General features: G+C 40.6%; 1 protein-coding gene across 2 annotated transcripts in view; it reads right to left on the bottom strand.

The window, feature by feature from the left end:
• Window positions 1-2,456: 2,456 nt before the first annotated feature.
• The window catches only part of fgd1 (FYVE, RhoGEF and PH domain containing 1), a 28,671-nt gene continuing 11,677 nt past the window's right edge, over window positions 2,457-19,450 (bottom strand). For both annotated transcript variants that reach the window (XM_072449401.1, XM_072449402.1), the window contains exons 3-18: window positions 19,147-19,333; window positions 18,298-18,961; window positions 17,380-17,469; window positions 15,607-15,755; window positions 14,910-15,066; window positions 14,027-14,165; window positions 12,785-12,843; window positions 12,251-12,397; window positions 12,052-12,144; window positions 11,850-11,929; window positions 11,548-11,578; window positions 10,929-11,027; window positions 10,652-10,780; window positions 8,410-8,565; window positions 7,619-7,765; window positions 2,457-5,331 (exon numbers count right to left, since the gene is read on the bottom strand). In XM_072449401.1, coding sequence (XP_072305502.1) covers window positions 5,059-5,331; window positions 7,619-7,765; window positions 8,410-8,565; window positions 10,652-10,780; window positions 10,929-11,027; window positions 11,548-11,578; window positions 11,850-11,929; window positions 12,052-12,144; window positions 12,251-12,397; window positions 12,785-12,843; window positions 14,027-14,165; window positions 14,910-15,066; window positions 15,607-15,755; window positions 17,380-17,469; window positions 18,298-18,961; window positions 19,147-19,333 — 2,600 coding nt within the window. In that variant the 3' untranslated portion in view covers window positions 2,457-5,058. The remainder of the gene's footprint in view (window positions 5,332-7,618; window positions 7,766-8,409; window positions 8,566-10,651; window positions 10,781-10,928; window positions 11,028-11,547; window positions 11,579-11,849; window positions 11,930-12,051; window positions 12,145-12,250; window positions 12,398-12,784; window positions 12,844-14,026; window positions 14,166-14,909; window positions 15,067-15,606; window positions 15,756-17,379; window positions 17,470-18,297; window positions 18,962-19,146; window positions 19,334-19,450) is intronic.

Consider the following 19,450-nt stretch of genomic DNA (forward strand, 5'->3'; position numbering starts at 1 on the left):
TACTGGGTCTGAGTATTGTTGTGGGTTCGAGTCCCGACTGTACTGCATGTCCTCCCTTCTCTTTCATCCCACATTTCACGCTTACCTTTCCCGTCTAGTAAAGCCTATGGGCCAAAATGTTCTTCCGAAAATCCCCCCAAAATAAATAGTTAACCACAGGTTATCTTTTGGGGTGTATTCATCATTTGAGTATGCATCCTTTCAAATGGAGCTAAAACAGTCTCCATCCACACTCTCCATTGTTTTATACGAGCCTCCCCAGCACTGCTAAAGTTTTATTGATGATTTTACTGAGATATCTTTAGTTGTATGCACTGACTTCAATGGTTTAGTTATTATAAATGCTTTCAATGTTCATGTGGATAATAACCCAGAAAAGCTAAAGAGCTTGATGCTGTCCCACAGCAGAGGGCACAGAAGAGGGAGTGCCACCTGGCCGTTAAAGTTAAAGCTCCAGGTTCAAAAAGAGATTTACAAAGAAAAGTTGTACATATATGCCCAAATTTTATGCAGAACTAGGGAAGAATATTTGTTCTGAAACAATTGGAAGCTGCAGTAATAACTCACGTGCCCTATTTGCCACAGTAAACAGATTAACAAACCCTCCAGCTCAGCTGCCGTAAGAACAAATTTCTACACCTAAGTGTAATGGCTTTGCGTTATTCTTAAATGACAAAGTTCAGGTCATTAATAATGCTTTAAATCCCAAAATACAAAAAAAAAACTAAGACCATCTAGAGACATAGAGCTGACTCACTTAGCACCTGTAACTGACAAAACTGTCCATGAGATCATCACGAGTCTGAGTTCATCTACATGCTGCCTCCATGTGTTACCCACCAGATTTCTAAAGTCTGTGCTAAACAGTTTGTCAGCACCACTTATTCATATTGTGAGGATCTGCACAGGTCTTGCTTATCCCGAACGCGCCTAGTGTCTCTGAAACTAACCTGGTCTGGAGCAGCTTTTATTCCTCTAACCCTGAGTTTAACCAGTCTGCTGCTGATTGAGCGTTCTAATTGGAAAGTTCACTTCCTCATTCGCAGATGGATCAGGTGTCTGACAAGGCCTGACATGAGTTTAATGATTTGATTTGTATTCATTTATACTTTACGTTTATCTTTTACATAAATTTATGCAAACATTAGGTTAATGGAACATACTTATCTAAATTTGATATGTGTACTCATACAAATACGCAATGAGCTACACAGCACTCAACAAAAGTTTAAATAAGTGTTTATTGCTTGTATGTATATATAGGCTACAAAATGATGTAGGCCTTTAGAACAATCGTATATGAGTCTTCATAGAACATTTTTATAAATGTAATAAATAAATATGTGCTCTCATCTGGCCAAAGCATGGTCCAGGGTCACATGACCTTCTTTCCCCCTAGAATTGCCTCTTTTCTGGTATCAGCTGTCTTAAGTCGAGGTTGAACATCTCTGAGTTTTCTAACTCTACTCGAGTAGTCGCTTTCTCTCAGCGGAGAGCAACCCTGAGTTGATCAGGGACAAAAACTAGGTGTAAACTAGAACAAAAACTTTTACAAACCAGTGGAGTAGTTTTGATTCTTTATTGACTTGTACCTCATAAACATTTGTCACTCTATTTTTCATACAGAGGTGCATTGTGGGTAACAGACAGCGACAGGAGGAAGGCAGTGGCCGGCCACTAACCAAAACCTGCAGTAACCAATATCAATCAATAATATTCATTCTTAATACTCCATAATAATTAATAATAATAATGTCCTATGTACAGTCCATGAGAGGGAAGTGCTGAGGCTGTTCACTGGAGACAGACAGAAACAGGAAGTGGTGCTGAGGCTGTTGCCATGGTTATGGAGCCTCTGATGTGAGGAGGTTACCATGGAGACGGGAGATTGTGGCGGTTACTATAGTGATGGGATATAAAATCAAATGAATGAAAAAGAGTGAGGGTCAGGGACATGTGGAGAGAACTGTGAGAACAAACTGATCTGAAAAACAAGAGATTCACAACGCATCTGATCACTTTTAGGATGACTTAATAATGCACTAACTGTTGTATTAGGCTATAAAATGCATCAAGAATGAATTGCAGACCACTGATTGAAAACTAAAAGCAAACATCGACTGTCTCCAAAAGCACACTCTCAAAAAAGGAAGAATATGTGCGACAGCAGGGAGTATGTGTGAACATTTACAAATGAATGGAGAATCTCCTTGCTTTTGGCACAAGATTGATGTATAAGGCAAAACATTTAAATGGACTGTACTTGATTGAAAAAAAACATAAAGTTGGGACAGAATTGTGCTGTTATCTTGTCTCCTAGCACCAAAGTGTGTTAATACCAGAGAGGAATGTTGGATGTTTAATGTGAATGAATGACAAGATGACTGGCTTCCTGACAGCAGCAGTCACAAATAGCATCAACATTTCAGGGGTTACCTTTTCAGATAAATATCAAAAAAGTGGCAAAATCTATTCTCTAATACTGGTCAATTAGCAAATAGCACTCTGTTAAAGGAGTTTTGCAATTTAAATACGTTGTTCATACAAATAATTTGAGGTATTCTTTTCATGTAAACATTATCTAAAAGGGCCTGACCAATATATTGCAATATTTAGATAAAACTTAAGAGGTAAAATAAGTTTTGGAATATACAGATTTTACAATGCTATATTTTACCATGTAGTTTACTTCTGCAATCAGAAAGAACTTATTAAAGAAATTTATACATTTAAGAATTGTTTAAATTTCTATCACCACTAGTTACTGAAAAAACAGAAAAACTATTTGAAATGCGTTTGGCACAAGAAGAAAAAAGTACAATGAAATAAATCAATGTTGTTAAAATGACACGGTATAAATTTGAACTTGAAAACTTGAAAATCTGAAAACATTCCACCAGATGTACTTTTATAAGCTATTTAGGAAAAGAAATAGCTGGACAAAGCTGGTTGGAACAACTTGCATCAACATGAACTGCATTGAAAGGCTGAGTAAAAGCATGTGTTAATGTGATGGAACAGCAGATGGCGCTGGAGGTGAGTTACTGGCCATTTCCTTCCATCAAGACTAGACTGGCTTTAACATGGAGAAAACACGCCATAGACACGCTAAGAACACGCCAATACCAGAGTCACACATGAGCCGTCAAACGCACAGGAGAGGAGCAACCGCACACTTCACAGAGCTTTGGTATTACACTGTCAAATATGTACAGTCAGATTATTAAGCAGGGTCGTTGAGGTGAAGGGTTTGCACTTGAACTCAACTTTTCTACCTTTAAAGGAACTAAAAGAGTCACACACTGCATCACATCTGCCCCATTGGTGTGGTCTTATTAGTCTGATCATGGTTCTTCAGGTTCTCATACGCTTTGGGGGGAAAGATAAACTGTCTTCAACCATAACCCATACTATGGTCAAACTTTGTTGAATACTGTTTTAACATGAATGGCCTTATTCATTGATTTAGTCCGGTTCCTCCTCTGACCCATTGGAGGCATTGTGGCCACCTGTGCGTGGGCTGAGCATGTGCAGACCCGGGAAGCAGAAGTGTAGGAACAGCCTTTTCTTTACACGAATAAATTACTCTATTTACAAAAGTCTTAGTTTCTTCTCGCATCAAGCAGAAAACATCAACAACAACCCAGAATCAAAAACATCTTCCACAATAAGAATAATACCAATATTTCAATTGAAAAACCCTTCCAAAAGGAGGACAGAGAAGATACTGGATAGACATGGTAAAAAAGTCTTTGATTTGTCCATATGTTCATTCAAAGTCAATTTTTGATCCTTTTCTTAAAACTCCAGTCATTTTGGAGACAAACGCTCAGCTGAAACCTTACAGTTTTTATTACAGTATGTCAGTTAATTTGAGATGGCCAAATCTTTTAATTATGAAAACTGCGGATCTGTCACAACATGTGACATTAGAGATGCTGCTAGACTGCCATGTTTCCATCAGCCTGCCTCAGGGCAGAATGTGTGACCGAGGACCGAGTAAAGAGCTGTACAGTGCTTTGTTTGAGATATTTTTCATTTCTTTTCAGTGGCACAGGTTGGACAGAGATTCAACCATGAATAAGGAAGCACTTTCTAAACAGTTATAACTGATAAACGTGTGGCCTGTAAACTGGCTGACTATGGTAGAGGAATAAGAAGGGGCAGTACAGAATCTTTTATAAATAACGTCATAAAAATAATCTTTTCTTACAATAAAATTGCATAACGTTTTCTGTTATTAATAAAACCAATTTAGAAACAGTTTAATTGCTCTCAATGTAACTGACAGACTATTTGGAACAGGTTTCAGATTGATTTAAATTTCACAGCAGCAACAGCAGCAGCAGAATAACAGGGGGCCTCTGGGAAATGTAGTTTTTCTCGTGTCACAGAAGGAGGACCATGAACACAGGTGAAACTGGTTTGTTTTTCTCGCGAGCACAACAAGCCTGCTTCATTTCAAAATCGTATTTATTTTTTCAAATGCTTTCAAATGATAAAAAAAAATCTCACATATCTTAATTCCTTTTCGGAAACAGCAGCAGTTCTGGTTTGGGTTAAAACGTGATCCATATGAATATGTCTAATAATAAATCTATTTGGCTTTTAAAGTTTGTGCTTTTATTTTGAAGCACCCAATAACTATATTGTAATAATAAATAAACATTTGACTCTGTGTAAAACCTTCAGCCAGTCAGATCGCTCCAAACATTGGTCGCCGGGACGATTATGGCACAGTGAAGTTTTGAAATATTTTGACTATATTACAAAATCTGATGTCACTACTCAAGGGCAAAGGTCATGTCTGTAGTGACTGACACAGAGGCTCATGGGAGATATAGTATTTAAAGTCCCTTTTTTCATCAGACTCGTGATTGGAAGTTTTTGTAAATATTTGAAAATGGGAAGATATTTTAAGCCCAGTGCACTTTAGTCACTTTAGTGACACTGGGCCGGTGTTTTGTGTAAATCATGCAAGTGAACCCACATCGCTTATACACAACCAAGATTGCCTTTTCTCTTAAGTTTTGATCGTAACTTCTCATCCAGTCAGAGTCACGTATTGTCTCCGTCTGGGGGGGCTGGCTCCTCCCCCTCCTCCTCCAGGGTCTCTGCGATTGGTTGGTGCACCTGTAGCTCCTCCCCCCGGCCGGCACGTGACAGGACGTCCATCCATCGGCGCTGTAGCTCCTCCCCATCGGCGCTGAAGTACAGGGTGAGGTGGCTCTGGGAGATCTTGAAGGCGTGGCGTCTGTCCAAGCGGTCGCACGCTTCAGGGAGAGACACCTCGAAGCCAATCAGAGGGAGGCTGCGCTGGGCCTTGACATCCTGGAGGAGAGATGACACCACATACATCACCTTTAAAGGAATACTGATCTCCTTTAGCTATAATATGCTACAGTATGGTATAAAAGATATCTTAATGAAGAATGTTCCAAAGTATGTTTTAAACTTTCTATTTCTAGGGAATCATACAGGACCACTTCCAGAAAGTTACACAGTGTGCCTTTAAAATGTGATTAACTGCAGAGCACTACTTAAAACTATACGATTGCTAAATGCAACAGATTTGTCAATACTTAGCTTAAAAGTGCAGAAATGTTTGACCTGAACCTTTAAATGGGACCAAGGACAAATGCAAATTTGAACAAAATTACACATCTACTAATTAAAAACCACAAGAGACAAGAAGCAAGTGTGAAATGGAAGAGAGATTGGGGAGGGACCAACTCACGACGTGTGGTGAAGACAAACGTGCGCAAAGTTTTCACCTGAAAATATCTGCATTCAGACCGTCACCGGGGGCAACCACACACACACAGGGCTGGTGCTGATCCTTTGGCACAACATCACAGAGCTGCCCCCGCCCGGTCTGCAGCCTGCTCCCTTCATGCATGAATATTCACCGAAAAGCCACAGACATTGTGTCAACTTGTGACCTATGTTTTGGTTTTGAGGACGGAGCACAAGCCACTCCGACACCACAACACGCCACTAGACCAGTTATTGTTTGCAGAGTGTAGTGTTGCGAGTTCAAATCCCAACTCCGACAATCACGCCGTCTTTTCTGTCTAATTAAGCCGACAGGCCAAAAAAGCCCACCTATTTTCAGTCTAATTAACCATTCTAACCCTAACCATGACAAAAGAAAATCCAGGCAGTATTTGAAATCTGCTATTCCTCTGAGCAGAGCTTGTTCCCACTTATAATTAGAGCAAATCACACAACAGAAGCCAGCCAGTCTCAGCTCCACACAGAGTCCAGTTTGTACTCCAAAAGCTTCAGGAACAGCTTCAGTCAGGGAAAATCAGCCAGAATGATTTTGGTTCAAACCTCAACTTATGCGTTTAAAGACACACATGCAAACATATTTCCTGTTGGACTGACATATTATCGTCCGACCATCATTATTGAGATACTAAAAGAAAATATTGAAATATACATTTTTTGTAACTATCACCCACCCCTAGTTGCATCATATTATAGTGTAAAAACCCAACATACTGTGGGACTAAAACGGTGTAATATCTGTTGCTCCGTTTGCTATGCATTTATTATCACTGATTATAAACGATATAACGCACATGCATCACCATAAGAGCGGTGTCTTGTTTTTTTTTTCTCACTACCACCACCACACCATTTTAATCAGACGTCGCATGACATCGCATGAGCAAGTACCACCATGTATTCCTTCAATTTTAAACCGTATTCTGATTACCACCAAATGAAAGCGTAACACAGTCAAAACTACCCTGAACTTGCACTTTTGTTCCATGTGTTGTACATCCCCAGAACAAAGAAAGAGTGAATGTGACTAAACGGATAGTACAAAGTATCCACATTTTGCAGTCCTCTTTCTTCCACAAACTCACTGTCCCTTGGTTCAACTCTCCGTCTGTTGCCTGGAAACTGCAGCGCCGTCACTGACATGGTTTGATAAAAGAGAAACACTTTTCTATCATCAAACGCTGCAGCCTTCATCCTCATTTATACAGAGCCAATTGACAAACCAAGACAGTCAACATCACTTATACTGTGAGTGAGCAGAAGCTATGAAAGAGTTCAAAGAGTAAAACCAATCATGATCCAGTTTCTGCACTTTTGTGATTCATTTTACAGGTGTCTCACGGTTGCCTGACAATTAAACCGCTCAGCCAATAGTGTGTTTACCGCTCCATTACTTGTTTTGAGTGGTTTTGACTTGTTTAGATGCGTTTAGTGAGTCAGAATAGAGTTTTGTATTTGCTACAAGGGATTTGACTGATTTCAGATTTTCATTGTTGTCATTTCAAGTAAAAAAATGGCACAGAATCACTCAATTCAAACATGCAGATATAAGTCCCTCAAACACAAAATATTGAAACCAAACAGAGGTAGCATGAAACAAGTACAAAGATTCGACACCTACTAAGCATATCCATCCAAACTAGTCAAAACTACTCAAAACAAAATGACTGTAAGCCTTACATACAGATACAATACATCTTTATGTGTTTTTTGTATGTATTTGCTCTTAATTATGTGACAGTAAAGCCATCATCATGATCAGGGTGAGAACAAAACAGGAAACAATCCAAATATTGTAGTGTTCAGTGTATGGGGAGTGTGTTACCTGTGGCGCTCCGTAGACGTAGAGCACCAGGGGCTCGTTCTCTGGGATGACAAACCAGGCCTTCTGCCAGCCTCGCCCCGAGCTCTTCTCCATGAGGTGGAGGAAGCTGCACATCACACTGTTCTCTGCAGCTAAAGACGCCTGTTTCTGTACGCGACAGACACAGACACATTCAGATATGTGTTCACACTGGTTTAACACTGATGTTAAGGTTAAAGTAGGATAAAGTAGGATAAAGTAGGTTAAAGTAGGTAGGTGTAGACCCTGTTCTAGGCCCGGTTTAATTCTGGATTCAAAAGCATTGGACAGGTTAGACTACACTCTTCACTGAAACACACAATTACATGATGTTTGTTAAGATTTTACCAAAATGTTTGCCTATTTTTTCACACTTTGACAATTCTGCTGATGTTTATTAAAAAAGTAATTCCATAACTGTTACCGAGCAACCATATTGTAAACAAGGGCCATGTAAATTACAGTTACGATTTGACAAATAATAACTGATTACATTTTTGTGTTTGTTAAATGATTGTTTAAACCGTTAGAAAAATGTGTGCGTTGCTTGTCAAGAGTTTCTACATTTTCAATAGCATGTCGCTTATTGATGACATCACAGGGGGATTCAGTACTTTCTGTCATTTTAAACTTTTATTTTTTTTAATTTTATTGACAAACTGTATCTTGACTGAAGTATCTTGACTGATAACTAGTTACCACAGTGTTCCGAACCTCAACAAATATAGATTCTCATAAGGACAGTTATCAGTGGTATATCGCGCGGTGCTTACCTCCAGGATAGAGCGCCTCCTGCTGGTGCTACTGATCACTGCGGCGGACGGACAAACTCCCACCAGAGTGCAGTAACAGTCCACACACACTCGGTTGGTTCTGTTGTTGTCGTAGGAGAGACGAGCTCTGAACTCGGAGCATTTCCCACACACCACCTAATACACAAAACAAAACAAACCTAATTGTATCATTGTGAATTGATTTGCAGTTGTAGTGGAAGTAGTAGAAATAGCAGGAGTAGTTACAGTTGTAGCTTTTGTTGTCATGATACTGAAATTTCAGACTCTATTTCGAAATGATGGAATACAGTCGACATTCGATAGATATTGCAATAACGCACAGGTTGTTTTAATTGATGAGGTCAAGGTTTTAGAATGACATTTTCTTTTTCTTTATTAAGCCATGTGGTTTTATATTAGCTCTGATAAAACACGCACAACTTTGTGGATAAAGTGAAACATCTCCAACTGGACCCAGATGACCTCATGGTTTCATATGATGTTGTGTCCCTGTTCACCTGCATTCCGACCTCTGATGCAGTAGCAGCGGTGAGGATCAGACTGCAGGAAGACACCACCCTACAGGAAAGGACCAAACTGACACCTGAACACATATGTAAACTGTTGGACATCTGTCTGAACACCACTTACTTTCAATTCCGGGGACAATTTTACAGACAGATTCATGGCTGTGCCATGGGCTCGCCCGTCTCTCCCATAGTGGCCAACCTGTACATGGAGCACTTTGAGAAGAAGGCACTGGCCTCCTTTTCAGGCATAGCCCCAAAACTGTGGCTCCGCTATGTCGATGATACTTTTGTAACAATCAAGAAACAGGAGTTGGAAACCTTCTCTGATCACATCAATGCTGTGGACCCACATATCAGGTTTACAAGAGAAGACGCTAAGGAGAATCGCTTGGCCTTTCTTGATTGTTCCACGATCAGAGGAGAGGACGGGAAACTCCAAATAGAAGTATATAGGAAACCTACACACACGGACCAGTATCTGCTCTTTGGTTCCAACCACCCACTACAGCACAAGCTGGGGGTGATCAGAACCTTACAACACAGAGCTCAAGGTGTGCCCACCAGCTCAGAGGGCAAGAAGAAAGAGGAAAAACATGTCCGAAATGCCCTCTCAGCCTGTGGTTACCCCGCTTGGGCTCTCAACAGAGTGAAGAGAACCAAGAAGCAGGACAAAAGGGAAACTGAACAGAGAAGGAAGGGTGTTTCTATCCCTTATGTGTCTGGCCTGTCGGAAAAACTGCAGAGAATTTTTAGACAACACGAAGTCCCTGTTTATTTTAAACCAGGAAACACTTTAAGACAAAAACTGGTTCATCCTAAGGACAAGTTGCCGACTCAAAAACAGAGCAATGTAGTTTATTCGATCCAATGCAGTGAAGAAAGCTGTAAAGAACGTTACATAGGTGAGACGAAACAGCCTCTACACAAGAGGCTTTATCAGCACAGAAGAAATACAAGTTCAGGACCTCAGAGTGCCGTGCATCTCCATCTTGAAGCCTCTAATCACTCGTTTGAAGACGGTGAGGTGAAGGTTTTAAGCAGGGAGAAAAGATGGTTTGAAAGAGGAGTTAAGGAAGCTATTTTTGTTAAAAAAGAAAGACCTTCTTTAAACAGAAATGGAGGGCTAAGATTCAATCTCCCTGGTATCTATAATGGTATACTGAACCCCTGGAAAGGTAGAGGACCAGGACCAGGACATTTAGATGCTAATCAGGTACTCAGGGTGGTTGAGCCAGGGTCTCACAAAGACAAAGAGGATTCTAATAGCCCATTAAGATTCTGAATAGGCTACCTCGGTAGATACAAGGGGGGAGTTTCTGTTGAAACAAACAACTCTTTCTACTTCAGGAAGGCTCCGCCCAATGGGCGGGTCTTACCACAGAACAGTATTAATATCGGAGTTCTCGATCTAAATTCTTTTATTGACAATGACTCTTGGATGAGAGTCGAAACGTCTATTTTTTCTAACTGAGTCCAGATGACTACAACTGAAGCTTTTTCTACTATGGAACACGCCTGGACGAATGAGGGATTACACCGACATAGCTCTGATAAAGCTCAAGACTATTCTAAAACTGCTCAGTCAAGTCAAATTTAGTCCTGTTAAGGGGATTTTTGTATTGATGACGATTCAAATGAGTATGTAGTTTTGAGGTCTGATTTTCGATACTTTTGACAACCCTAGTAGCCCAGGCAATAGCAATAGTACTCACATGTCCACATGCTTTACAGTGGTGGCGTCTCTTGGTGATAGAGTTGAAGGGTTCCTGACACTTCATGCACAGAGTCACCTCCTTCTCTCTGATGGGAGTCGGGGCGCGTTTACCCAGCTCCACACAGCTCTGGACAAATAATAACCACAATAATTTGTATATTACTTATAAGTACCACCTCAAAATGACCACAGCGACATAAACCAAACTACATTTCAGAGTGAGACATAATCAACAATTTGAAAACGCTAAATACTGTCGAGTGTTTGTGAGTTACCGGTGAATGTGGAGGGGTCGACTCCTCATCTCTCAGAGGACAGGTGAGTCGGTAGTTCTCCATGGTCTGCTCATGTCTCTGGATTGTCGCTTGGATCGCCTGGAACATAAACACGACGTACAGTTATTAGAGTGTCGTTTAAATCAGTGGTTCTGGACCTTTTTTAAAGTTGAGTACCGGTAGACTTGCCTCACACGCTCAAGTACGTCTAACATGTGTGTTGGTGATTATTTTTAATGAGACTGATGTCAAAATCATCCCACCAAAACATGCATAAGGATGTAAATTGTCCTTCATAATACATTTTCACCTCCTTTCTAAATCTGAAATAATTCCAAATACCCCTGGTAAGTACTTGTGGACACCCAGAGGTCCCCATACCACTGTTTGGGAACCGCTAGTTTAATAACATGGAGTTGGCCTTTAATTTAAAAAACCCACACCATTCATTAAGCCTGCTCCCCCTCTACGGTAGATTAGAAATGCAAACCTTGACTTGAATAAAAAACATCACCTTTTAATAATTCACTCTGCAGAACCATTAAAACACTTATTACATGAATACAGAGTCAATACTGGAAAATATAAATATGTTTGTACTGTAACTGTGTTGTGTTACCTGTATCCAGTCCCTCTTCTCCTCCTCCGTCCTGAAACCAGACAGAATTCAGTCTTGAGCATGTTTATCACAATATCACGCGACTGTCTCATGACTCGTGCTGGTTCTGACTATGATAACATCCGTATTTAAGTCAATATTTCAAGATTGGAGTCTAGACAAGAAGTACCTCCTCCACCACAGATCTGTTCAGTTAAGTATGTAATTTATGTAATGAGTGTGATGGTAGTGTTTTAGGCATTTGCTGATGATTTAGAGCGTATATTGTTCAAACACATGCAGTAATTGTATTGTATTTGTACCTGGCCTGTAGCTCCAAAGATCTCTGCTTCCCTGAAATGAGGAACGTCCGAGGAACTGCAATACTACTGGCTTCCTTCAACTGAGAACAAGAAGGAGAATGGGGCTTATCCACAAATCAAATGTTTTGACTTTAGTTCCTGTGTGAACACGCGCTAGGTTTTGTCACATAGTTTTTGAATAGATAAAGAACAAACTTCTCACCTCCATCCCGTCCACGTCGATCCTGGCTCGGACTCCATATTTCTGTCCAATCAGGCGCAGTTTTGGGACGCAGTACAGCAGCCTGTCATTGAACTAGAGAGAGAGACGCACACAATAAAACAATCCGCTCACAAACAAATTATTCATAAACTAATGCAGTAAAAAAAAAGGCCATAATAGCTCAGAATGAACTCTTTACCAGTATGAGATATCGGTCCTGCGTGCTCCCGTTCTTGTTGGACAGTTTCAGCATGTGTCCCTCTTTAATCAGTTCATTTGTTGGATTCACTATGTCTTCTTCTCCTCCCAGTAACTCGTACACTTTTAATAACTTCCTCATACGCTCCTGGACAAATAAAGTCAAACAATAAATCAATAACGTGAGGTTGAAAATAAGGACTAAACCAGGACTGCAGCAGTAATCAATGGTAGTAGAAGAACAGCGCAGCAGCAGATGTTTTGGTAATATATTTAGTTATAGTAATTGTTGTTGTAGTTATAGCTTTTGTAATGTAGTAGTAGAACTTCTAGTATTTCTACATTTTGCACCTTTGAAATTCAGTATTTTACATAATTTCCCATTGGGCAGTAAACTGTGTCGCCTGATGGCTGGTGCAGAGGAGACCTGTCTTTAATTACAGCGTGTTAATTACAGAGGAGAGTGAACGCCTCGCTGTGAAAGGGGCAGGGCTTATTTACACTGATAATAAACAGAGGAGTGTGCAGTTTGTACCATTTTCTTGATGGCAGCGTTGGAGTGTTCGGCTGCTGTGGCGATTAGCTCCAAAGATTCTGCAGAAAGACGTATCGACACATTAAATCACATTTCTAAAAAGACAGTTTGTGGGGAGAAGTTGATTAAGGTTACAAGAAGTAGCACTGACTTGTGAAAAAGTAAAATATTGATTTAAAAGTCCCTTGAAATAGATATATTTTATGCCATACAATGGAATATTGCTTATATTTCCTTGGAAACAAGACGTCTTCTCTGGGCCATATAAGTCAATTAGTCAATTTAGTAAAGATGCAAGCCCGTTCACAGTAAGGTAAAAGCTTTATACATACAGTAAAAATATCCAAAATAAAAAAATGGTTTTATTTCATATAATTGTATTATTTTTTTAATATTTTTTTTCTTTCTTGTAGCTAAAAAACACATAGTAAATGTGTGTCTTTGTTTATTTTCTAAATGTTGTATGCTCCTTTAACGTATACATTACGTATACATACATACATTTAAAATACATTTACTTTAAATAAATAAATTTGATTAAAACAAATAATTAATACAAACAATATTGAAAAGGAGATAAACCTTTCATACTTTCATACTTCAGACGTGTAAACCTTTTTTATACAAGGCAAGATGTTGACAGGGATGTCACAATATCAAATTTTAGTGTTACTATTATTGTGAGAAGAAACTTCACGATATAACGACTATTCATGATTATTTGCTCACAACAAAACAAAAGCAAAATACTTAATTTTCTTACATTCTAATACAACTCTGTTCCACTGGAATGTGACCAGCTTTATGAAATCAAACTTAGCAAAAAGCAAACGTAAAGTTGCTATAAACAGCCACGTAAAAACTGTAAATTTAAGTGTACTTTTTGGGGTCCAGATTGAAAAGAAAATACATAATTCTGCTTCATGATTATTCGTTTTTAGTTCCTAGCTTTATATTGAATAACTATTGGTTAACCGGCTAATCACGACACCCCTAGATGTTGATTGATCATTTGTAATAAAAAACTCAGGACATAATGTGATATAAAACGATGAAGAAGACAGTGGCATGCGCTTCTTTTTCGCCCGCCTGCTTCTGACCCTCTCTCTTCTTCCATACAATAATCCCAATCCCTCCTCTGTACCTGCCCAAACCATTTCCATCAAACCAGACACATATGACTTTATCAAAACGAGTCCACCGTGCACCGTCCATACGAGGGACTGAGGATGAGGGTCTTACTCTGAGCATCGGTGCAGTCGGGGGCGTCCTGGGGCAGGCGGTGCAGATAGTCTTTGAGCAGCAGTTCATATCGAGGGATTCTCTGAACAGGCTCCAACATGTGGTGCTGAAGGGTCAGGTTTCCACAGCGCTCCTCTCTCTACAACAGAAAGCACCGCCAACTGAATGCTAAAGATAATCATGCTTTGTGTCCGCATGTCCAAAAAATAGATAATCAAAACTAGGTAAAATGTGTGGGAAGAAGACTGTGTTAATTAGACATTAGCATAATTGATACAACTCTAGAGATGTCACAGTACTAAAAGTTCAAACTCAAAAGGACTTGGCTTGATACTCAATACTGATTTAAATACCACAATAATAACAAAAACTGCTCTTTCTTTAGACAATAGAATTTATATTTTAAATGTAAACAGGTAGTCTTATACTAGTTCTGAGTATAAGATCACTCTAAAACTATTCAGGAAAGGTCAAATTTTGTGCTGTTGTGATTTTCTTTAGTATCGATACTTGTTCAAATGAATATTTAGTTTCAATACCAGTTTTGATATTGATTGGTGTCTGATTTTCAAGACTTTTGACAACCCTACTACACTGTAGACCTCTTTGGTTAGGATTACAATTTTGATTGATTTAGCAGAAGTTAGAGTGTGTGTGTGTGTGTGTGTGTGTGTGTGTGTGTGTGTGTGTGTGTGTGTGTGTGTGTGTGTGTGTAAAACTGTATGTGCTTAAGCTTGAGATTTAGGGCTGAAATAAGTAATTAAATACATGTACACCAAACTACATAATGAATAGCTTTAGTTTCAGCTGGGTCAAATTTAGAAAAAAATACACACAAACACTTAAATATAAAATATATGATTGAAATATATGATGTCCCAACCTGTGTATCTTGTATAATAGCCTTGAACGCAGCAGACCGCTCCATCCAGGTGTTGACCAGCTCCATGGCTCTGTCGAAGTTTTTCACATATTCCCCGTACATCTTTAAGAACGGGGCCAGTTTCTGCAGAATGTCTCCGATACGAGGATTCAGGTCCCTGTAAAGACCAAATACCGAGACTGAGTTACAGGGACTGACTACTACCTACAGGGGGCGCCACTGTGAAGCAACTTGTGCTTGAGACATTTTTATTTAGTCTATATTGGTTCTCCTGGTAGAATGTGGCATTTTACAAGACTTGATAGTTTGGACTTTTATTGTTGAAGTTTTAAAATTGATTCATATTTTGAGATGACATACTGTTTACAGTATTTCATAATTTGTACTGTATGTACTTGGGCGGTAAACTTTAACCGTGACGTGACTACAATAACTGCGTCAACAACATTGAAAAATTATGCAAAATAACTAGTTATTCAATCATTTTCACATTCAAGCCTTCTGCCCCTCAAACCCTGGTGGAATGCCACTGTCTGATCTAGTGCTTTTAAAACCACACCTCTACAAGTTAACTTTTGATAATACATAAATCATGTTCTAAAATCAACACTATCCAAATTCTGTTGCCCAACTCTCATTTTAGCTCATTGTTTTCAAAGACAGAAGATAATAATAGCTTCATATTATGTGCACTGACCACTCCTCCATGCGTTTCTGTAGCGCAGGCAGAAGAAACTGTTGGTGGAAGCAGTAGATGGAGCAGATGTTGGAAAAGATCCCCTGGACCACATCACAAGGGAATGAGGAGCGGGACCGGGACTCTTCCATGAGACGGGCACAAAACACCTAAAAGCAGAAGGATAGTGCAGTGTAGTAGTAGTAATAGTAATGGTTGTAATAGTAGTGGCAAGGCAAGTTTAATAATGCATTAAAATCACAAAGACATGACAGAAAGAACAAAATCTTCCTTTCTATTAATTCAATGTAACAATTTTGCTGGCATGAATCATACAGTTAGTCCGTGCTTAGCGATCCGCCAGATGGAAAACTATAATCTATTTCTACTCTTGACCTACAAAGCCATAAATGACATGGCCCCATCCTACCTCAAAGATGCTATAGAACCATATCATCCAAACAGAGCTCTTCGCTCTCAGAATGCCGGCCTTCTGGTGGTCCCAAGAGTCTCTAAAAGTACAGTAGGAGGTAGAGCGTTTAACTACCAAGCTCCTGTGTTATGGAATCAGCACCCGACCCATGTTAAATATGCTGACACAGTCTCTTCATTTAAGTCCAGGCTTAAAACGTTCCTCTTCGAAATCGCTTATGGTCAGACTAGTTAGGAACAGAAACATAAACCCACAGCTTTAGCTACGCTGCCCTAGGAGTAACTATGCTGGGGGAAGTATGGCAGCTTGAGCACTATCCTCTTCTTCTTCTGACTACTTATGCTATCAAACAATATTTATTTTTTGATTCCACTTGCAAATTGTTCACCGCCTTCTTTTCTTCCTCTCACTCCTGAGGACCTGTGGACCCAGATGCCCCTCCCCTGGTGAAGTGGTCCCTGCCCTGTGTGGACGGTCCCTCATCCGCCTGAGGAGTGGGTCCAGCTCGCCCCCGACGGTCCCTCATCTGCCTGAAGAGTGGGTCCAGCTCGACTCAGACGGTCCCTCATCTGCCTGAAGAGTGGGTCCAGCTCGCCTCAGACGGTCCCTCTTCTGCCTGAAGAGTGGGTCCAGCTCGCCTCAGTCGGTCCCTCATCTGCCTGAAGAGTGGGTCCAGCTCCAGTCTCCTCGTGTCCGTCTGTCCGTCTGTGAGAGTCGGATCTCTCCTTCACTGGAACTCCTCCAGGTTTCTACGCTTTTTTCCCAAAGAGGTTTTTTTTTTGTAGTTTTTCCTGGCCGAGAAGGAGAGTCTAAGGACAGAGGACCCCGGGACATCGTCCCTCGCCACCACAGACATTGTCTGACTCCATCGCCACCACAGACATTGTTGATTCATTTCTCCCTGTGGCCCTCAGAGGCAACTGTTGTTGTGATTTTGGGCCTTACAAAAATAAATTGATTTGATTTGATTTGATTTATTAGACTATTCTGGCAGACACTCCAGACACACTTTCCCATGGTATTTTATTTTTATTTTTAGATATATAACTCTTGTGAAATGTGAAATTAAAACAGCAACAACAAGACTGTGAAATGCTTTTAATGTAGCGACTAATTGCTCCCTGTTGTTCTATCACTCATGTCTTCTTTGGTCTCTTCTGTGTTGTAAAGCACATAACCTCCTTGTCTCAGGACACATTTCTCATGGTAAACAATAAAGTATTGTCTTATCAGTAGTAGTAGTAGTAGTTGCAGTAGTAGTGGTGTTAGTCATAGCAGTAGTAGTAGCAGCAATAGTCAGCGTTGTAGTAGTAGTAGTAGTAGTAGTAGTAGTAGTAACAGCAGTATTAGTGGTGTTGTACCTGGTCTAGGAGGTAGAGTTTGGAGACGTAGGCGGTCTCGGTGTGCAGCAGTTCGTTGGCAATGTTGAAAACTCTTTGATGAATTGATAACTGTGAGAGAAAACAAGAGGTAGTGACATTGGCTTTGAAGTATTATGGGTGCTACCAAAGAAAACTTGTTTTGTGAGGGAGAATTCTAATTTGGAAGGGGAAAGCTCTGTGTATAAATGTAAAAGGATTTGCTCCGTGTCTCATTTGTGGGAGCCTGGAGGTGTTCAGAGTATCAGCTCTCATTACAGTCAGTCAGACAGGGACAGACAGAGGAAGCCTTGGGGGAGACCTGAGAATACTGGAAGCAGTATGGGGCCCTGGAGATGAAATTTCCATCATTAAATTTAATAAAACCAAACTTTACAGCGTTTTCTAAAGCGCTACCTGTGTAGTCTAAGAAGATAGATGTGGTGAGAAGTGACTTGTTATCAAGGCCAGACATTATTGTACGTGTTAAAGGTGCAATATGGGACTTACCCATATGGTCTGGTGTGTGTGTGTGTGTGTGTGTGTGTGTGTATATCATATCTTTTAGAGGTCAGATTGTTGGAAATGCAACCGGCTGATAATAAAATTGTATGTATTTTCAGCAATAAAATAATACAAATACAAGAAAATAGATCAGTTTCATTTCAGGCACTGCAATAACATTGTCATGGAGACAAGCTGGTAGCAGACTTCCACCAGAAATGTTACAGCACATCTCCAAGCAAGTACAGATCAATTGTAGATCAGCATGTTTTTTTTTTCTTTTTTGAATGACTAAAGTTATATGTGCATCAACTACATACTTGAGAGTGGCTATCACTTCTTAAGACCCAAAAGAACCACCTGTATGCAGGAATAGTTGTTGTGCAAATACAGAAGTAGTAGTAATAGCACTCTCACCTCGGCTGAATCCTGTCTGTCAGTCTTTGTCACGGGCAGCACCAGAGTAAGCTCCGCCTCTTCTTCCAGATCACTATCTCCCTCCTCTGATAAATCCCGCCTCCTCCTGACCACACCCCCATCATCTCGGATGTGGGCGGGGCTGCATGAATAAGGAACCCCACCTTCATCCACACCGGCAAAACAGAGCTCCTCGCTGTGGGACGGGGAGCTGATGCTGTCAATGCCGCTGTCGCGATTAGCCAATTTGCCGTCCGTCTGTGAGGAGGGGAGGGACAACCGCTCGTTCAGCAGCTCTGATTGGCCGATGACCTGCTGAAGCGGCTCCCTCAGCTCCACAATGTCCTCTAGGTGTTTTTCTGAGGCGCTGTACCCAGATTCTAAAGACAATCGTTTGTTCACATCTGCACACGCTCCCAAGTCCTCCTCCTCATCGTAATTTTGGGCACTTTGCTCTAGTTCAATTGGTTGAAAATCTTCCTCTACTGTTTCTGTTTCAGGCAGCTTGTTGTCCGAGTCTAAACGTGGCACTGGGGATGATGGAGGAGAGGGAGAGGAGCAGGTGGAGGAGGAAGAGGAACATGGGTCACAAATTATGTCACTGATTGGAAGGCGGGGACACAGGGCGCCACCGGTGATGTCCGGAACCATAATTAACTGCTCCCTGTGGGATCAAAGCAAGGTTAAACGTAAGCATATAAGGTAAATTCATGGTTAAATATGAGACATTATTGCATATTTGCTTATGAAGTTGTATGACCGTAGCATTTACAAGCAAAATTATTACATTTTCACTGAAAAGTAATTTTGTTCACAATCTATTCTATCTTTTAAAAAATGAATACGCACCGTTCAAACTTCTCGATGAGCGACAGCACAGAGGTGGGGGAGGCTGTAGCATCTCGGGGGAGGGGCCTGAGGCTGCGGGGGTCAGAGGGGAGGGGCCTGCAGGGTGCTGGTGGGAGGGACTTCTCTGGAGCTCGGGTGCGGAGCCTGGGCGTGGACACCTGCTGCAGGTGAGGTGGCTTCGGAGGAACTACAGAAGAGAGCGATGCAATTATACTGAACTAAGACTAAACCAGGTCTGAAGACTAAATCACGTCTTAGGTCATGTTCACACAAACTCCACATTCAAATTAGGACTAAACTAAGA

Source organism: Eucyclogobius newberryi, unplaced genomic scaffold (assembly GCF_026437365.1).
Source record: "Eucyclogobius newberryi isolate DKJ021-1_F unplaced genomic scaffold, fEucNew1.0.hap1 SCAF_17, whole genome shotgun sequence".
NCBI classification, from domain to species: domain Eukaryota; kingdom Metazoa; phylum Chordata; class Actinopteri; order Gobiiformes; family Gobiidae; genus Eucyclogobius; species Eucyclogobius newberryi.